This window comes from Paramormyrops kingsleyae, chromosome 23 (assembly GCF_048594095.1).
Source record: "Paramormyrops kingsleyae isolate MSU_618 chromosome 23, PKINGS_0.4, whole genome shotgun sequence".
Lineage (NCBI taxonomy): Eukaryota > Metazoa > Chordata > Actinopteri > Osteoglossiformes > Mormyridae > Paramormyrops > Paramormyrops kingsleyae.
Window position 1 is genome coordinate 10,019,027 of NC_132819.1, and position 21,021 is coordinate 10,040,047.

The 21,021-nt window shown below is 44.5% G+C and overlaps 1 protein-coding gene across 7 annotated transcripts; it reads right to left on the minus strand.

Moving 5' to 3' along the window:
• Positions 1–78: 78 nt before the first annotated feature.
• LOC111839765 (uncharacterized) lies at positions 79–13,471 on the minus strand. 7 transcript variants are annotated; one of them, XM_072705522.1, is made up of 9 exons: positions 13,177–13,471; positions 6,838–6,875; positions 6,050–6,115; positions 5,720–5,822; positions 4,462–4,680; positions 3,983–4,123; positions 1,680–1,963; positions 1,142–1,390; positions 79–870 (listed from the first exon to the last, which is right to left on the minus strand). In XM_072705522.1, the coding sequence occupies exons 1-9, from the start codon at positions 13,202–13,204 to the stop codon at positions 676–678; spliced, it is 1,323 nt and encodes a 440-aa protein (XP_072561623.1). In that variant the 5' UTR covers positions 13,205–13,471; the 3' UTR covers positions 79–675. The 7 variants fall into 7 exon arrangements, with proteins under 7 accessions (XP_072561623.1, XP_072561626.1, XP_072561625.1 ...); XM_072705525.1 differs by lacking the exon at positions 6,050–6,115 and having other exon boundaries at positions 79–872; positions 1,141–1,390; positions 13,255–13,471; XM_072705524.1 differs by lacking the exon at positions 6,050–6,115 and having other exon boundaries at positions 79–872; positions 1,141–1,390.
• Between the last annotated feature and the right edge of the window lie 7,550 nt (positions 13,472–21,021).

Here is a 21,021-nt window from a genome sequence, read left to right on the forward strand (position 1 = left end):
TTATGATCATTCTGGTAGCATATAATACAACCTTTTGAGATGGGGGGGCCAACAGAAAGGACGACGGCTACTCAGATATTATTGCTCAATGGAAATATTTTATTTTTCCAAATAATTGCTAAATATGTATGATTGCATGTACAAATATTTGAATTCTGGCACAAATATATCTTGCATGCAGACCTTTATGCACAGTCTATGAGTGAAATGATTTTATGGTTTTTTTTTTGTGATAACCCTGAAACAAATAATTGCTTAAAGGGTTAAGCTCCAAAAATAAACAATAAAACACAAAACATTAAGACATATTTCAGGATGTACTTTTACTGATTATACGAAAAATAGTGCATTGTTTTGATTTATATGTATATTGTCGGCAGAGCTGAAAATGGAGCACTGAGGATCTTCACAAGCATGCAACTTCTGTCCCTTTTTACGTTTTGTTTTTGTTCCTTTGTTTTTTTCCAGCTGAAATACATCTGCTGTATTCTGTGTTTGTGTCCTTTTCACAATGTCAAGGTCATTTCTGATATCATCTTCGGTCATTTATTAAGCGCGTAAACTGTTCTTTGTTTGAATGCATAAAACGCTCAGCTTTTCAGCCTCAGGAAAGTGGTTGGTATCACATTGGTGGAGATTCTGATGAATGATCTGTCCATCTCTGTCAGCAGACAGTCAGCAGTTGGTAGTCACAGCGACAGACCCATTTTCTGCAACTTTCTCGTCCACGGACTGTATGATACAGGAAGTGATGTCGAAACCCTTGCGTTCACTCGATGACTCCCCAGGCGCCTCTTCCGGGCTGCGCTTTGCACTTGTGTTTTCATGTCTCGTCTCTGACTCCAGCTCTGTGCACAGTGTTTCCTCCTCCTGTAGGTGCAGGAATTCAGAGACAACCAGTGCTGGTGATGAACAGCAGTATGAGGGAACTGATGCATAATAATATTCATCTCAAAGAGAAAAGACAGTATTGATTTGACATGCAAATAAGGCATATAATACATGCATTTGTTGATATGCAAGCATGCGTTTCCCTCATGACATAGTGTGTATCTGTTTCTCTGATTCTGCCCTATAACTTCTCTCACAAACAACTCCATTTTGTTTTTTCCAGCATGTTGTGATTAAAAACATGCCCGACCTTGGTGTCGTCTTCTTCCTGTTGTTCCAGTAGGTATTCGCTTTCTGAGCCCGGTTCCTCTCCGCCTATAGCAGCAACAGCGCCATCCACTGTAGACATGCTCACATTTTCGCACTGATTGGCCCTCGTATCTGCCACTCCCCACAAATTAACCAGTGGGGGCAGAGTAGGCGGAGGCAAGCTGTGGATTGTGCTGTTGGGCGTGGCTTGCAGGGAATGGCAGGGACTGTGAATTCTGTGCTCCATGGACTAAACAAAACAAATGCAAATACAACATTCATTATATAATTTCAAATTAAATGAGAGTTGAAGCTGAACTTGTTTTAAGCAAAGCAAATGATGCATTATATACAGTGGTGCATCGATATTTTATCTGTAATCAGAAATACATAAAGGCACAGAAGGAACTACTTTGGCGTAGTGTTTAACCAGAGTTTCCTCTTTAAACGGGCACTTGTATAAGCTGGCAAAGCCATACGGTTATGCAGGCCAAACAAGTAAATAAAGCGGAAGGAAATAAAGCGGATTTGTTCTCCACCTGCTGATGGTACTGCAGGAGCTGCTGGTACTGCTGGATCTGCTGCAGCTGCTGTAACTGATTTTGTTGTGCCTTGAGCTGCTGTTGTAAGGGGGTCGAGCTTCCGTCGTAACCCTCGTACGAGGCCCCGTCAGCCACGACGTGAGAGCCGGCAGCCGGCGAGCCCACGCCAGAAGGGTTGCTGCTCACCGGCTCCCAGCCGTCCAAGGAGGAGAGGCAGTAGAGGCCTTGGGAGACATAGGTATGGGGCCACACCTCGGCTGAGGAGCCATGTAGCATCTGGTCTGGGGGAAGCGGGGAAGAGCACACATTACCACACGCTAACACAGGCTAGCACACACTAGCACACGCTAACACATGCTAGCACACATTACCACACGCTAACACATGCTAGCACACATTAGTACACGCTAACACATGCTAGCACACATTAGCACACTCTAGCACATGCTAGCAACAACTTTATTTTACATTAAATTCAAGAGTAAAGAGTGGGGCCGCTCCGAACTCACCCGTCCTAGTACCGTGAAGGAAAAAAAAAAAAGGGGGGGGGTGGGGGATACAGAAACAACAATCGTAACAATAACAGACATTAATCACCATGGTGAGAGGGGGAGACAAAAAAAGAAGAAAAGAAAACAAAGGTATACAGAAATAATAACACTAATAATGTAGTTGGGATGGAGAAAATAGGGGAATACAGAATACAAACAACCATAAGAAACATAACACTCATTACAAGGACATCAAACAACAAAAATTATAACAACAATATCAATAATGATAATTAATAATGTTACAAATAGGTATTATATATGTATTATATATATGAAGATAGAAAAAGACTTAACAAGCTTTTTAAGAAAGCTGGCTCTGTCCTGGGCTGCACACTGGACACCATTGAGGAGGTGGCGGACAGAAGGATGATAGTAAAACTGTCTCATCAACTGTCTATATTGTTCTTATATTGTTATTTTTGCTGATCCTATGGATCCTGTTATACTGTCTTTTTAATTATTGCTGCTGTTTCTAAGGAATTTCCCCATTGTGGGATTAATAAAGTCAATCTAATGTAGCATACACACACATGATCCTACCCATATACATGTATATTCCCCAACCGGGACCACCGCCCCCCCCCCCCTCCAGCGGATGGCCCCCCACACACCGGAGGGGCCCCAGCCCATCCCCCGGCAGGACGGACCACCGCCCACCGCAGTGACCCGGCACGCCCCCCCCCCCCCCCCGACACTGCAGGATGATCTAAGGGGGGCCCATATACACAAAGAGCCCCCCCCCCCCCCCACACCCGGGAGCGGACCCGCGGCAACCGGGGAGCGGCAGACCCCCCACCCAGCCCAAACTGAACCCCCCCAATCCGCCTAGCAGGGCCCAGAGCGTCCCAAGATTCCCCGGACTGTCCGCCAGGGCCCCACCACGGCGCAGCAGAGCCAAGGACCACCCGGCCCGCGGCCCAAGAGAGGAGGCCGCCCACACCGGCCAGGGCCACCCGAACCCCCCCATGATGGGTCTTCCACCCGGCGGGCCGTGTTGGTGTGAAGTGTGCATGTATGTGTGTGACAGAGTTGTGTGTTTATGTCTACGATGCATTCAAATTAGTGGGTGCAGTTCAGGTACGAGGGCCCCACCACTGGCAGATGGCAGAGTCCCCCATCCCCCTCCCCCTCCCCGCACCCCCAGGCCCTAATGTAGTATGGACTGTGTATATGACTAAGTGCAACCACAAGCCCAGATTGTTGTTATTGTAAAGACATAATTGCTCATTTACCGTGTGTTATTGCAGTCATTGTAAAATCAATAACAATTTTATAAAATAGGGTACAGGCTGGCACTGCTGCCTCAGCCTTGTAGGTCTGGAGATCCAGGTTCTCTGTGCTGGTTCATCATACCCCTGGTATACTGGCTTCCTCTAGGTCTCACAGACCAAAGATGTGCAGCTCTGTTAACTGGCCCTGCAGAATGCGGACCCCCCCCCCGTGACCCTGCTCAGGGCAGGCACATGGAATATAATTTGATAAACTGCATTGCTGGGTACAACCATGTCGCTGCCTTTTTCCTCTCTTCTGTGGTTCAGCTATTGCATGCTGATGGATCGGTGACCTAAATGTGTGCAGCAGTGTAAACAGTATGTGACTTATTTTACGCTGTGTGTGTCTTAGTAATTTTGTTTTACGGCATTTTATTAGACGAGATAATAAGCCTGTAAACACCCAATTATGTGATATTTGTAATATATATTACAAGAGTGAGTGAAACGCGCTGATCTCTTTGTGTCCCGGTACCTCTGCTAGTGACGCTGTGCTGGTTGACCTCACTGAGCTGGGCGGCGCTGCCACGGTTACACCCTGCACCAAAGCTTTCTTCATCCATGGAGTTCCAGGCCAGGAGGGTCGCCTCAGAGATGGCGAACTGCTGCATGACCCCTGTGGGCGCAGAAGAGGATCAGCCATCCCAGTGCAATTTATGCAAACAGCGGCTCAGGTGACAATGTACAAACATGGAATATGGTGTCCTCTTCCGCTGTCAGGCTTGCAGTTTTGAACAAAGTACATTAGAAAACACAGAAAATGTTTCATAAATGTTGGCTTTAAATGCAGAAGAAACAGCAGGTTACTCATTTTAAGTAATAATTAAGTGTAGGTATAGGCATACAATATCCCAATAACATAAGACAGTTCCACACTAATTTAACTGGATAGTAATTATCGGATGGAGCGACAGTCAGCACAGCGTTCACCATGTTCGCATTTCTGTGTCTCACCAGCTGCAAAGCGGGCCTCCTTTTCTCCATCACTCAAGTCACTGTAGGCATCGTTTTCCAGCCGTCTCTCCCTCTCACGGTGCAAGTTGGCACGGCCCGCACCCCCCTCTGGCCCAGCAGATGGTGTGCCCCAACTCTGCCACTCAATCATGTGAGCCACACGGCCTTGGGCCATTGCAGTGGGCTTTGTTACTTTGTCCTTCATGGATCGCGTCATACCTAATGTTTTGACAGATTTAAAGGCAAAGAGAGATTCACTGGAGATTGGACTGAGAAGATACAGTGGATAATTAAAAGGAAGAGTGTTTCGTTTTGATTTCACTGGACGCACTACTCTGTCGTGGGTGATTCTTAGTTTTCAGAATTTGATGCCATGCAGTACTGATAATGCAGCAGACTCATTATGGGATGTAGATGGTGATCAGACAGGATTTCTTACAGCACGTTAAACTTTCAGCTCCTTCTCTCTGCTGCGTTTACGTATAAGTGCCTCGGAAGCTGGAATATCATCACAGCAGCCATTTAACATGAAATACCAATGAATAAGACACGGTTCTGCTTCAGGCACTGTGCACCCTTCACGTGTGTGGGCCTCGAAATACAGCAACAGTGGCAAACATTATTAAGAGTTACAAAGCACACATGTATTACCATATAATAATCTGTCTCACCTATTGACTGTCCACCCTTTAAATGCAGATAATTGTGGGTGTTCTTTGCTGGTAATGCAACCAAAAAAACTGGTACCATGCTTCTCCCAACAAGTGCCACTTTACATTTATGTTCACATCGGTTGCATTTTTTTAATTTAAAATGATTCAATGTAAATAATTTCTCCAGCTTAAAACTATACTGTAGCACAAAGAGGTACTTCTGCACCTGACATCCCACACAAAGAGCAGGCTACACTGGTGCGAAGGCCACACAATGAAACAGACGATGGTACAGTGCACACCACCTCCTGCTAAACCAGTGTTTCCCAATCCAGTCCTTGGGGACCCACGGTCGCTCCGTGTTTTGGCTCCCTCCCAGTAGGAGCAAAAATGTGGACTACTGTAGGCTCCTGAGGATCGGATTGGGAAACACTGCGCTAAACTGTAGATGAATCACGGTTCAAATATCTGGATTTCACATGATCAGTGACACGTGCTGTCACAGTCTGGTGGAAGCGATCAGGGATATTGACTGGGGACCATGTTGGCTCTGAGGGCTGGAACCAGCATGCGGTTGTTTTACCGGCCACAGGACAGACACACACCTGATACGCCTGTCAGAGACGATTTGGCCAGAGCTCCAATCCCATAGGAACTGGAGTTTCGTTTCAGGCAAGGGATGATGCAAGTCGTGTCCTCCACAGATAGCTATATAGAGGCCAGAGGAACAGATTTATGACAGTAATACAAGGACTTAATGTGGGCAGGTGATGATCAGAGGAGGAACTAGAGGGATAAGCTTGTGCAGCAGGACTAAAAGTGCGTAAAGGAATATAAGCATATGGAAGACAGCAGGAATGAAAAGATGTGTGTGAATTATGGCTGTTCACATCTGGCCGTGGCCAGAGAGCCGTCTGCCATGTACAGAAACTCACCGTGACCCGACTCAGGAAAAGGGCAAAGACGATGAAGGGATGGATGGATGGATGGATGTAAGGAGACTTGTGAGAGAAAAAGAGGAGCATGACATACATTACTCTAAGATAAAAAAACAAGCAGAAAAGGTATGAGCAGTTTTCGTTTTAATAATTGACATGACAATGCATTAACATCGTACAGAGAAGCACCTGGCCGCATAAATATATATATTTTGCTGGATGATTGTCTGGTGACAATGCATGTGCAGCATCCTGTCCGGTGCTTTTCTCACGGAGGTGACTGCAAACACACGGTGAGACTTTTCTCTCTTTCAGCCATGCAGTTTATGTTGAGATACAGATGTGGCCTTGCTGACTCACCGCAGCCTCGCTCATTTTAAAGGCGTAAAGTACAAGCTGACTGGCCATAATGAAGAAGCATTACGTATCAGACTGTTTATAGGCCTTCAAATGACTCACGGTGTGCTTAAAAGGTCCATCTATAAATAGAGGTACATCTTACTGGGACTGTGTTTGTATGAGCCCAGCCTCCGAAAACTCTCATGTGACCAGAAACACTGGCTGTTATATTCCTACTATGAAATTATATTATCGAATTGCATAATAAAGAGGAACCATGTAACTGTATGAATGGCTCTGGCTTTTGTAGCTCATGGAAATGATGCATTACACTGCCTGTAGCCCATCCACTTTTTTGGGGCCTCCAATCAGGGGTCAAGCATGCCATCTCCCTCAAACCTGGTCCGTGGAAGAAACAGGAGAGAGGAGATGGTTTAGGGGCCTACCTGCTGCGCCTCCTGCTGCCCTGGAGCGGAGCCGGGCACTGCACAGGCAAGACGGAGACACAGAAGGGAGATCAAGGCGGTGGATTATGCCAGTGGCAGAGATACACATGCTGCATTGAGGTGTCACGCTGCATTCCAGGCCACTGAGCATCACACACAGTCATGTCAAGGTCTGCTAACATTCTACTCTTAGGTCCAGATCAAGGGATGTTATACAAGAAGAGACCTTACCGTACAAGAGAATTCAGTGCTTATTATTTGCCACATAACATAATAAATGCATATATTTTTTTTAAATGATGATTTTTATACTCATAAGATTTTTTATGGCAAGGCAAACTTTGCTGACATATATGCTGACGTATATTTTGAGATATTTGGATCTGAATCCAAAGAAACCTTTAACACAACTGAACCATTAATATGTGCCCCAACATGCTGTAATGCATATTTTGATAATTTTTTGTTAATGTCACTGTGCTCAGCAGTTCAGTTTAGCAAAGATTTCCCTATTAGTCCACAAACACTAATTGTTGTATGTCAATAGGACGTCAACTACTGCTGCCCAACAGCGAGATGCTGACTGTCCCTGACAGTGCAATGTGACTCTGTTAACGTGATGGATGCATTTCCGTTCTGCTCAGAACACTGTGGCCTGACATCTCCAGGGCTGGGAGACTCATTCTTGCACCCCCCTCCCTGCACTCTCAGCGGCTTCATCCAGGTACTTTGGGTTCCTCCCTCAGCCCAAAACACCTCATTAGATTCTGGTGTCTCTAAACCAGGGGTGTCAAACTGCAGTCCTGGGGGGCCGGAGCCCTGTGTAGCTTAGTTCTTTCCCTGTTCCACCACAAATGATTCAGCTCGACTGCTATGTGGTAATTAGCACAAGAAGTTGAATCAGGTGTGTTAAACGAGGGGAAACCCAAAAATGTGCAGGGCTCCGGCCCCCCAGGACTGGAGTCTGACACCTGTGCTCTAAACTGTCTGCATTCCCTGGATTCACTGCTTCGTTCCGTGGATTCCCTGCTACATTCCCTGCTTTATTCCCTAGATTCCCAGTTTCATTCCCTGGATTCCCTGATTCATTACATGGATTCTCTGCTTCATTTCCTGGATTCCCAGCTTCATCGCGTGGAATCCCTGCTACATTCCCTGCTTCATTCCCTGGATTCCCAGCTTCATCCCCTGGATTCCTAGCTTCATTCCCTTGATTCCCTGCTTCATTCCCTGGATTCTCTACTTCATTCCCTGGATTCCCAGCTTCATTCCCTGGATTATGTTCTTATTTCCAGGGATAGGTTCCAGGTTCACCATGAGTCTATACTGTACAAGTGATATAAAGAGTGAAATTATTTCAGTTTTAAAACAACAAAAATGTGTGATTAACTCAGTGTCACCATAGCATACAGCAGGAAGTGCAAGGCACTGTGTAACATTTATTAACTACATTTATGCTTGGAGTATAATAATTCCTTGCATTCTAAAATTATATACTGCAATATTGCATTGCTTTTATATGAATCATAGTCAATTATCATATAAATGATAGCAATATAAATAATACAGCAAGCTATCCGAATTAAGGCAATAAACCTGACGTAGGGCTCTCTCAAGTATACCGCACACATTATTCAGACAACAGCCCCATGTGAAACGCAATATTTACATAACGTATGTCCCCCCCCATCTGCCTTCCACTGGCTTATCTCAGGCAAGGATGCAGGGACTTTGGAAGGAACACGTGGTGCGAAATCTGTGACTTTATGACTCATCAGAGGGACCGCAGCAGAGTGCTTCTCTATGGGATGTTTAGCACCCAAGGAGATGCTGGATACTGACTGGATACTGGACTAGACACAGACAAAGGCACATAACTGGCCAATTTGTTACATTTCGATTTGCATATTATTGTATCCATATGTATTTTAAATTATATCATCAATTAATAGTTAAGTTAATAAGCTTTACTTTGCACTTGGCATTGTTTCTCTACTAGTATTTTCTGACATTCTGTATGGTTTGTGGTGCAAAAGCATTTGACAAAAAAGTCGCTAACATTGACCATGTTGGCAAAGTTGCTACAAAAGGCAGGACAAGTGTGCCTTAACACACGGGGAAGCGAGGAATTAAGCAACTTGTTCAAGTTCTTCTGTTTCTAATGACTTAACTCTTGTGGCTCTTAATTTAATCAGCCCAACAAGACCTTGTTTGCTGCCATTAATTAGGGATGCAAGAGATAGAATCACTACGAGGTGTAATCAGCACGAATACAGTTTATTCTCCATCCTTATTTGGCACTTTATAAGCAGGCCTTGTTACTCTGAGTATTATTAGTATTGTTTTGTTAAAGCAGGCCTTGTTACTCTGAGTGTTATTAGTATTGTTTTGTTAAAGCAGGCCTTGTTACTCTGAGTGTTATTAGTATTGTTTTGTTAAAGCAGGCCTTGTTACTCTGAGTGTTATTAGTATTGTTTTGATAACGCACAGGAGACGATCACTAAACCATCTTCCTCATGCGGTTCTCTATGTCTTTATAGGCTGGTGTCCATTACAGTTACAATCCCTCTGACTCATAATCATCTGCAGCTCCTCTCTCTGACATTCCTCTGCCAGTCCCTAATAATCTGTAATAACTACACTGGGAAGGGGATTCTCTAAGCTTCTGACATTGTGTCAGTGAATGTGTGTGTCAGTCTGTCTGTCAGCAGCTTTAACACAAACCCCTTCAGTCAGAAACAGTAGAAGAGGCATATCCCAACGATGAGAAGTGAAGAATGTCACTGACTTCTAGTAAATGCAGAAAATAAGAAAATATTATAATTATGGCTGTTTCGAGTATATTCACGCAATTCTGGGAACTACTAAAATTATAGCTGCATCACATATGGTCTGGTACGAGCCCAGCCCTCCCATTGGCTGATACCAGGCCGGTCATCCCATTGGCTAGTACCAGCCCAGCACTGTCATTGGCTGATACCAGGCTGGTCATCCCATTGGCTGGTACCAGCCCAGCCATCCCAATGGCTCCATCACTGATGTTAACAACAAAATGTTAATAGCACACACAGAAGCTCCAGGTCCCAGATAGTGATAGAGGAGGATATTGTCAGCATGCTCCTGTTCCATGAAGAGCTGCACCCCTGTTGCCCTTTTTCAGCAGTGGTGTGCCTGTTCCAGACTAACCACAATGACCACAATTACACTTTCATATTTGCCAAAGATGAATCATGGCCAAAGAGCTATGTGGCTCGAACACACCTACAAGTGAAGATTCCACATGCTAGATTTCATGCTGCTGTTGAGTTCTTATCAGCTTTCATACATCGCATACATCTTGTGTTTAGCTTCAGTTTAAAAATCAGTTTTCACATTTTTGTTGTAATTGAACTAGCAGTTCGTGTACGTATATGAACTAGTAGTTCATATACGTACACGAGCGATATTTTATATGTAATGAGCATTAATGCCCTTTCTGTCTATTCTGTTCCACTTTGTTATTGCGGCGGTTCCTTTTGTAACCAAACAGAAAATACGTTTGTCCACGGCCGAAGAATCCTATTCTGAAGCTTTGAGGCATATAGCATTAGTCATGACTTTTCAGGGCACACTGGTGCCAGGTGCAGAAAATTACTGAAGCAAAAGGCAAAAATCTAGTGAGAACAACCTCTAAACATACTCCCCCTTGGGGATATAATTCATAAGCACCTAACTGTCGTTAGTATGTTCATCACATACAAGTCTTGGTAGCGGCAAAACCCAATGGGATATTAAAACAAAGCTTGAATCCTGTTTTGAAGCTATAGCTGACATAGAATTTCCCCCATTAACAGAGAAATTGGGTTTGTGGCCCCTAATTTACTCAGGTATATTGGTGCGTTCGATTATTTCTCTCCAAGTCGGAACTCGGATGAAAACGTCACGATACGTCACGAAAAACATCACTTCCCGTCGGAAACACGCCCCTTTTATGACGTTGAAGTCGGATAAGATTTTGTTGCCCGAGTTGCCCTTGTGACGTAATTTCAACATGGTGACTTGGTTTGTTTGTAGTTTATTTACTGATCGAAAAAAGAATATCGCTGTGAATGTACTAAAATATTTTATAAAGCTTTTAATGTGGTTTGACTAGTTCGTGTTTCTTGTTTGTCTCTCGGAAAAATCTAAATTTCTCCATTTTCTTCATTTGGAAAACTCCAAATCTGCTAAAATATAAAGCAACAACACACAGCAACGTGTTCATGGAGGCAGCCATGTTTGTTCCGAGATGTGGGTAGCTCGAACGGGAGATTGTCGGACGTGATGTCACTCAACTCGGAATTTCCGAGTTCCGAGAGAAAAACGAACGCACCATATATCCTTAGGAAATGATGTCATCAGGAAATGATGTCATCGTGATGTCTTTGCAGAGCATCCTCCTGTTGGCTGTTCCTGCGTTGTTTCACTGTTGATTGTCTTGCTTCTACTTCACAGCTGCATACAGCTTGCACTTCACTCATTTTCATTATATACTGTATTATATTTTTTATACCGTATACAATTTTATTTATTTTTATTTCCAAGAATTCTAAATGATTGCCTTCTTAAAGAGTAATAAAATCATTTTCAGTTTTCCCAATTTTTTTTGCTCTGCAATATACTTATTTAATTAAAATAATGTCTGACTGCTGAACATTTTACTGTAATTTGGCTGTTACTGTCTCTGCAATGATAACAAAAATACACCTGAAAATATGGGGAAAAGAACATTTTGGCAGGAGCTGGAATACACAAACAGAACGTGCAGAATGACATCACAATGACCTTCACACCTAAAGGACGCCATCAGAAGAATTGCTTAGTCGACTCTTATTTACAGAGCCAAGCTTTTACTACAAATAAAAAAAAAACAAAACCCAAGTGATATCCAGTATTTCTGTCAGATTTTTTTTTTTAAATCATGGCCTAAAGTAAACATGTATAATGTCTGACACTGTAACTAAAATATGATCATTTTATTATAATTTTTAAATTCCTACAGCTATAACTGGAAACTGACACACCATTATTTTAATCCCTCAGCCTGACTTGTTGATGGGCCGCTGTGTTAATATCTGGCTGCAGGTTTGAATGGGGTCCCTGGCTGAGCTTTTGGGCTCAATCTTCGCCCATCCTGCTGAGAGTACCACACCTGACAGACAGGGGGCCTCGCACCAGCTGGTCAGCTGCCTTTTTCCTGATAGATGTCAGGTTTTCAAAACAAACACCCAATTCTGTTTCAGCTGACAAGGAAACCCCATACATTTTCTGTCTCTTAAATGTCTAAGATGTTCACTTGCAGCCACGTTCCTCCCAGTAATTTTTCTGGAGTCCGCAGGCCACTGTGCATGCATACCCTACCATACCTCTACAGCCACTTAACGCAAACTTTCAGAGTCACCACAAGCAGTTTTCTCTTTGTTCATGTGCTCAGGGATATTCTCCCTCTTTTCGTAGCTCAGTTCCTGCGCTGTCCCGTAATCCACGAGCTTGTGAATTCACTGCCTAATTAAGGACCTCTACTGTGTGTTTATCCTCCTGTTGCACCGTAGCAGCCGTACCAGTTGTGTTCCCAGTTGTGTTACCCGCACGATGGGAATACGCATATTGAATGTTTGCCTTAGCAATGCCATGAAAACTGAAAGTATGCAAAGTGACACTGGTGTCATTACTGTCTGCCACATTAGAGCCATCACAATACCTCATACTGCATTTGATGCATGCTTCCGTGCATGCTGTGCTTGACCTCGGCATAAAACAAGCAATCTTCACCTGGGGTTTGCCTGAATAAACATTGCAGCGCGATTCCACAGACAGGATCAGCAAGCCCGGCTCATGTGAGCCCCCCCCCCCCCCCCCACTCTCCCTGCAGTGCATTTTTCTGTTTTAGCGTTTCAGTATGCTGCTACCTACTCTGCTTGCTGTGCTGCTCCCTCTGGATTTTTACTTGTAGCAGTTAACAGTACAGACACCCCCAATAAGAGTCAGGGGCCAGGCGCCATCCTCCGCCCTCCCCGACTCTGCAGAAATACCAGGCAGCCTGCAGGTTTCCATGCACGCAGACACACGCATGCACGCACACACACGCATGCACACACACACACATTCATATCCCTGCCATACAAACAATCCCACACCAACACATCATACTGTCCCCCCCACCAGAGCCGTGGTGGGACTGTCAGCACAAATGCCAGCCTATTTCTGAACAGCAGAGAGGAACATTCCTAGCACAGTGTTACCATAGAAACCCCCACCCCGGAAAGCAGGGCCCACACCCAGACAGCTTGCTGAATGAACAGTGAATGAAGCGAATCTTACTGAGACTCCTGGAGCTGATGCATCCCATGGTTTTCTAGCACGGCCCTGAGCACCAGCGAGTGTGTGCTGCCCGCTCACCATGCATTCTGTGCGCGTGTGTGTGCGTGCCTGCCTGCCTGCCTGCCTGCGTGCGTGCCTGCGTGTGTCTCCTTCGCTCGCTGCCTGCTCCTCTTTCGCCGTCTTCTCCCCGCTCCGCGCTCTGGCTCCCTCTCTCTGCTCCCGGTGCTCCTCTCTCACCTCAGCAGCCTCGTTGGCTCACGTTCGCCGCACGTCTCGCTCGCGGTCTCTCCCCTCTCCTTATGGGTCCTCTCCCTCGCCAGCCATGTCATCTGGCAGAATCCCATCAATCACTGACTTTCAAGGACACAGCAAGGAGACTCATCCGAATGGCAGTAATAACCGCAGAAAGCTTTTTAATGTACAATGTTCATATAATGATTATTTATAAGCGGTTAAAGATAACAAATGACCAATATTGTCAGAGAAATATATCTTACTAATTCCGATAAAAAAGAATGTATTTTCTGATTTATGGATTATTCATCATACTTAGGTAATTTAGCATCAAAATGATGTCATACTGTGCTTAGTATTTTCACTGTCTCCACACAAACACACACACACACACACACACACACACACACAAAGCATGCAGATACTGAGGTTGAATCACACAGAAAAAAAAATAAAAACATATATATATATACACACACACACACACACACACACACACACAGACACACAGACAGACAGACTGGCCCTTCCCCTCCTGCACTTGTGTCGCAGTCATCACTGGGTGGTGTGTTTTTCTTGGCCAAAACACCACGAGCAGGGAGGGACCGGAGGGGAGAGCAGTTATTCATTATTCGTCATGGAGGACAGGTGGGGGGGGGGGGGGCATGGATCAGCAATGTGAAGCCGTGAGTCATGGTATTCAGGAGTGTGTGATACAGGAGATGTGGGCGGCTTATACAAGGTCTGTTTACACACCGAACTGTGATGTTTGCACTTTATCTCCCACACACAACCTCCTGGGAGACTGGAGACGTCTGTGTAGGGAATCCTGGAAGCCCATGGGCTTAGCAACAAGTTACAGCCAAGCAGTGCGTCCTGAAAGGCAGACATACGGTTAGGCTGCCCATCTACGGTATTCTGTACAGGTGTGACGGCACCAAGGAACACCCAGTGAAAGGAAGGGAAGTCTTGATTTATATATCATCTATATTATTTTTAAATAATTAGCAATAATTACTAGTTATGGCTTAGTTTCCTGCCTCTTTGCCTCCTAACACCCCAAAATCCATATACCACTGCACTCCAGTTTTATATACCATTTGAGCACAACCATCTAACCATCTTACTTAGAAATCAAAGCTAGAATTAATATAGATGAATTCAATAAACAATTTGTGTAACTCAGTCATGATCTTCAAATACGTCTCAGGAAAGTAATCAAGACTAGAGAGCTTATCATAACGTTATGGGTATTAAATCTGCACAAGTTGTTTGTATTTCAGGCAAGACCTGTTGCAGCCACAGCGAGAGATTTCACAGTGGGAATTCCAAACCATTACTAGATTACTACCCACATGCTGGTTAATTTGTTATGTAGACACGCTTGCACAAAACACTACAAAAATTCTTTTTATTTTATTGGAAATAAACAAAGAACAGTGTGGTGGCAGAGCGCATTTGTGCAAAACAATGCAGCAGGGAGAGCCAGCTTTCGGGGTTAAAGGGATTCAGGGGCTGGACTGGAAATCTGGGCCTCAGTCAAAGTAATGCTCCATCTGTATGGTCATTATGCTGCAGTGCACTGCTTCATTCACACACATCTCGGACATCCATGTTAGTGCCAATGTAGGAATTCAGGTACAAAATAAATTTAAGTACTGTGCATTGCTGAATAGCAATAAACTAAGCTGAAAAAGGATAACTGAAAACGTGTGCTTGATACTGTTGATTAACTACGGTGGCCGAGAATGCCAAATACAATTAAAAATAAAGAAACTCAGGTCTAATATAGAAAAACGCGCCGCAAAGCAACAAAGGATATTGTTCAAGTTCATGACGAACCTTCAAATACACTGCAACTTCGGAAGCGCGCTGCAAATAACTGAAACGCAACGGAAGTGTTTCCGGAGGACACTTTTCAGGTGGTCACATGATGAGCTAAAACGTTAAAAACAATGTTTTTAACGTTAACGTTGCTATTAAACTGGCAAACTGCTTGGTTTTAAATTAAAGTAAACAATCAGTGGCAGCTGTTTTTATGATTAACCTGTGTAGCTCTCGAGATCTGAGCAATTAGGCCTATATATAGGCTGTATTACAGCAGTTAGGCTATTGATCACATTAAAATCTACCATTTACCACACATGTAGCTTCTTGATTATTTGCTAATATAATAAAGTTGTTCTAGCAATCCAGAAGATTGGAAGAGTGGAAACCGCATATATACTGATCACGTCTGTCTGGATGAAATTGATCGCTATAAGCGGATGATCATAACCGATTTTTTTCTTCATTATGTCTCAGGTAGATTCCCATCCACCTGACGTGTAAATTTCTTACATGAATATAAGGTAATAAAACAGACAGTGTTACTATTTACTTAATTTTGATTTCAAAATACAGAACAACCGTTTCAAACGCTTTTCAAATGACAAAACTGCATAAATTAAAATACTGAACTATGTACAATTCAAATGCGCTATATAATACAGTACTGTACATCTAGCTTATTGTAGTTTCGCGTTCTCGGTGACAAATTTCTGGAGGTTTATCATAAGCTTTGATAAGTCTATATTTGTCATTGAGGGAAAATGGCTTTCTTTTTCCCGTTGTTTTCTTGGTACGCCGCATTAACCTCCGGTAGCTATATTATGTATATAGCCAGAAGCAGGCGGGTTATTACCGCAAGGCAAAGTAGGCTTATCAAAGTAAAGTAAATAATAACAATTTTTAAAAAGAATTAGCGTAGTTTTAGTTTTTTCCCCCGCATGTTGTCATGTACTAAAATACCCCAAATGAACAATGTAAGTGGACTAGCCTACTTGATTACTATAAGCGAGTTATTTAAACAGTATTTGTACAGCAATGATTATGTCCCAAGCTTTTTGATACCTGTGATCATTATAAGCGGTTTCTACTGTAACTTCACTTTATACCTGAAAATTATCCCCATTGAAAAGTATCCCGGTATGTGTCCTCCGGAAACACTTCCGTTGTGTTGTGGCTATTTGCGGTTGTTTTCTGTATTTGCTGCGCGTGTGAATGTGATTCGCATGGGTTGTCATTTCTATGAAAGTGTGCGTTATGAACTTGAATAATATGCTTTGTTTCTCTGCAGTGCGCTTTTTATTTTGAATTTCATTTGACTTTCTCGTTTTTATTTTGAATTGCATTGGGCTTTCTCGGCCACCGTAATTAACTGAATATATAGTATATTCACTACAGCTGAGTACCGATGATTTGAAATGCACAGCCAGTTTTTATCTATTCTAACTGATTTTATTATTTCATTAGTCACAGAGGTGGATACTTCAGGTCCAGAAAGTAAAAATTCAGACCAAGATTTTGTTTCAACCAACCAGTTGAGTACTCTGTGACGGTGACTCTTATTATTTAACTTATTGGCTGAAACAAAATCTTGGTCTGGATTTTTATTTTCTAGACCTGAATTATCCACCTCTGATTTGTTTTAATGTCTATAGCAGGGGTGGCCAATCTTATCCAGAAAGGGCCATTGGGTATGCAGGTTTTTGCTACAACTCCCTAATTAGATTACTTATTAGAGAACTGATTGGCTGAAGAGTCCTTGCATCTGGGTTTGAAAAGCTGACCTAATGGTTATCCCAAAAACCTGCATACACACCAGCCCTTTGTGGATAAGACTAGCTCCCCTGGTATATAGCTCTTCATTGAAATACTGCATTTTCTAAGCGTTCCAGATAAAACAATTTTTTGTTTTGTTTTTTTGCTTAGGTCGCAGTGTTGATTAGCTCTCATTGGGAAACCTCCCTTACACTTCCAGGGTTTTTAATGCCAGCACAAATGAAAACACTTTCTCTGCAAAATCTAAAATTAGAGCTGAACAGCTTTCCGGTTCTCTCCTGAAGGACTACACACAGACGGGCAGTATGGTCGAGGCTACAGTTAATGAGCTTTCAGAAATTTAATTGTGCTTATTCATCTAGTACTCATTTCAGCTTATGTGTAAATTGCACTGGAATGGCTTCAGAATGCACGTTACTGCTCTACTGGTGGTACCCAGTACAGGACCCAAGGTCATGAGAGAGGTCTACCTACCACTGAGATGCCCCGCAGACCACACAGCATGCCCTGTGCTTTCCGCCTTGTCGGCCGTGTTCTGTCATACGTTGTCTTTATTTAAAACTTGTCAGGCTGCCTCTTCCATGTCCTCTTATTGGGTCTTGCCGTTTACATCAGGAAAAGTTCAGAGGTGCTCAGGGACAATTCTGTAGCACTTCAATTTTTTGGATTTAATGTAGCAAATCTTGAATTAAGAGCATCATTTCATCTGCACTAATTATTCTGGAACGATGAGCTAAAACGAGGTCTTAGACTTGCATTGGATATTCCCTTCCATACTCCAGTAGCAAGATGCCCTCTTGAACTTCCTCTCACATAGAAATGCTACTTGATGGGAACATGCAGACTTCAGATAATTACTTTATTAAAAAAAACAAATGTCTTTGCTTGTCTCTACTGAACCGCTGAGAGTCGACCCTGCACATTTTGTATGGCTTGGATCATGGGATTCTGCACACTACTGGTGCACATCCAGTTCAGTTCATCAGGTCTTCTGCTCATTTAAAATGGTTGTAATACCAAAATATGGTCAGCTTCAATGCGTTAGCTGTTACTGGATATTCTAAACCTACCCACAGAAATGATTCTCGAAAATACCTTTCAGCGGCTTGCATATTAGGACCTTTATGATCATCAAATTTTGTGCCCTGACTTTTAAGTCAAATAGTAATAAATTTCACAGTGAAAATGCTGCCAAACTCGCCTGGCATTGGCTAGAAATAAGTGCATGTCTGAGGATGCCTCTGAAGTCAGATTTCCTATCATGAAATGTTGGGAAGACTGTAAGTTACCCCTTAAATACCAAGGTGGGGAGATGCCACACAAACAGAGTTGAGGGCCGCTGGAGCGGTCTGTCCCCCAGAGGACCAGCTGGACCTTCACTCTCCAGGCTGCACTACATATCAGCTACACTTAAGGACACCTTTGGCCATGTCACCATGTTGACTGCTCTGCCGAAGCTAGACCTTCCCATCACAGACAAAGGGTTAGCCCGCTGAGCCTCATGCTGCTGCCTGACTGTGTGTATCAAGGTCGGGGGTCTTTGAAGTTCTTATAGAAACATATTAAAAAAGGTCTTTGGTGTAACGCCAGTCTCACCTTATGCCAACGACTTGGGTATACATTCCCATTTAATTACAATTCCACGTGTTCACTACAATTCAACAGGTGTTCACATATGACTCCTCTCATGCTGGTCGCCATGCTGAAGTTAAGGCCGAATGGGGGATGTGACTCATTTCTGGCCAGAGTGTCTGGGTTCTCCATGAGTAAGTCTGTCTCAGCTGCTGCCCGATACATGCTCTCTGGCTGCCTGCTACGCGCTCTCTGGCTGCCTGCTACGCGCTCTCTGGCTGTCTGCTACGCGCTCTCTGGCTGTCTGCTACGCGCTCTCTGGCTGCCTGCTACGCGCTCTCTGGCTGCCTGCTACGCGCTCTCTGGCTGCCTGCTACGCGCTCTCTGGCTGTCTGCTACGCGCTCTCTGGCTGCCTGCTACGCGCTCTCTGGCTGTCTGCTACGCGCTCTCTGGCTGCCTGCTACGCGCTCTCTGGCTGTCTGCTACGCGCTCTCTGGCTGTCTGCTACGCGCTCTCTGGCTGCCTGCTACGCGCTCTCTGGCTGCCTGCTACGCGCTCTCTGGCTGCCTGCTACGCGCTCTCTGGCTGCCTGCTACGCGCTCTCTGGCTGCCTCTGTCTCGCTCTTCCAGCATTAAGTGGGCTGATGCTCGTGCTGAGCACAGTGCTCACTCTCATCAATGCAGAGCAGGCCTCAGAATGCAGCCTTACTACCTCACTGCACTGTCATCATATTGAGATCTTTCCAAAGTTAGGCCTTGACGCTGGCCTGTGGCCACAGCTTTGAGATATACAAGAACTAGGCCCACATGTAGGACTGGAACACGGGCCCAAATCAGACAGATCAGTGGTAAAATTAAGCCTAAATTATGTGGTCATCTAGTTGCACAAATCAAGCATATGAACAAGCATAAGAAAGTGACTGAAATAAGTGTGTAGTTAAAGGCACTAAGCCTCTGGGCCTGTGATCAGATGGTCATTGGTTCAAGGCCTGGCCTTGGCAGAATAGGGGAGCTGCACACTGGCTGAGGCTGCACTGCGACCTTCAAACCTGCTCTCACCTATATACAGGGTCGGATTAAGGTGCACAGAGGCCCCTAGGCTACAGTAGTCTGTGGGCCCCCCAACCCCGCCCCCCTCCGCGCCAATGGGGGCCCCCTTGCAGGCTGGCACACGTGGGGCCCCTAGGCTTAAGCCATATCTAGCCTGTGCGTTAATCCGCCCCTGCCTGTATGTGTGATTCCCCCCTCAGGGACTAATAAAGTATCACTGTTCCATTTTAGATCTTTCAGGACTGGACACTTTTTTCTGATCTGGCCCCTTCCTGAGGTACTTTTTCCTCTTCTGATTACTCTCAGGTTCATCTCAAATGTGGTGAAAAAGAGATTACAGATATTTGTTAGCAGAATGTTTTTTATCCAAAGTGACAGGAATTGAATGCTGGGAATGCCCCCAGGCTTGGGGGTCTCGCTCAGCGGCCCAGCAGTGACATCACTCTGCCAGCCCTGGGATTTGTACCAGCGACACTCTTATTACAGCCTTTCCATGGTTCCAAACCTGTCTGGGCCATTTCCTCACATCCTGTAAAATTATGCAGTGTTCTGAGCCTATGAGTTGTCACCAACGTGTGGAAATTGGTCGCATCGTGAGAACGGGAGTGACAACGTATTTGGCTCCAGCAACCAGGTCGCTGACCCGACGGCTCACACAGCGCCCAAGCGGTAAACCCTGACTCCTCGCCATAGCAGCACCTTGCAGCAAGACAACGCTGCACATTACCTGATGCCACATCGCCATTCTCTGCCAACCCTCATGACAGCACATTAAAAACACCAGAACGAAACAGACCATCAATGGTGAGGAAACTTGAGTAGATGACCTACATTCTTGAATGTGCTCCAGTAGAAAAGTTCACTGAGCAAAGGTCATTAACGACGTGGAACTGGGCGTGGATTTTGCTGCCATCTGTTGTACAGTCAGTTTCCAAAAAATGAAAGAATCTCTGTATCTTTAAGAGGGACTGTGCTCACAAATATTCTGTTTCAGTAAAATGCACCGGAAGGACGTGGAGTTGAGCCGCTCTGCTTCTAAACCTTCAGACGCACTAGATGCAGAGATACAGCACCTGTGCGAGACAGGAATTACTCGCTCTAGCTATGATAATGTCATTTAGTCATTTATAATTATTTACCCCAGAAGGGAACTCTCTGGTGTGCATTACTGTTACAAAGATAAGCCACAGCATGATAGTCCCCCACAAATAAGAAAGTAAATGCTAAATGAATAAGGAGAGATTGGAGGCATGGAGGCTTGGGGCCTCTGGGCCCCCCCCAGTGCTGCGGGTTCGAGTCCGCTTCCACCCTAAGCAGTTTCCTTGCCCTCCCATTGCTGATCAGGTTTCCACTGGCTACTGTAATCCAAAGACATGCAGTTAGGT

What these genes read in the sequence shown, in the direction of transcription:
- LOC111839765 (XM_072705522.1), bottom strand. Translation starts at nt 13,204, where the DNA reads ATGGGATGCATCAGCTCCAGGAGTCTCA. An exon ending in GGCAGCAGGAGGCGCAGCAG is followed by an intron (nt 6,116 to 6,837) that starts GTAGGCCCCTAA and finishes TTCTCTCACAAG; the next exon opens with TCTCCTTACATCCATCCATC. An exon ending in GTCTCTGACAGGCGTATCAG is followed by an intron (nt 4,681 to 5,719) that starts GTGTGTGTCTGT and finishes TCAAAACATTAG; the next exon opens with GTATGACGCGATCCATGAAG.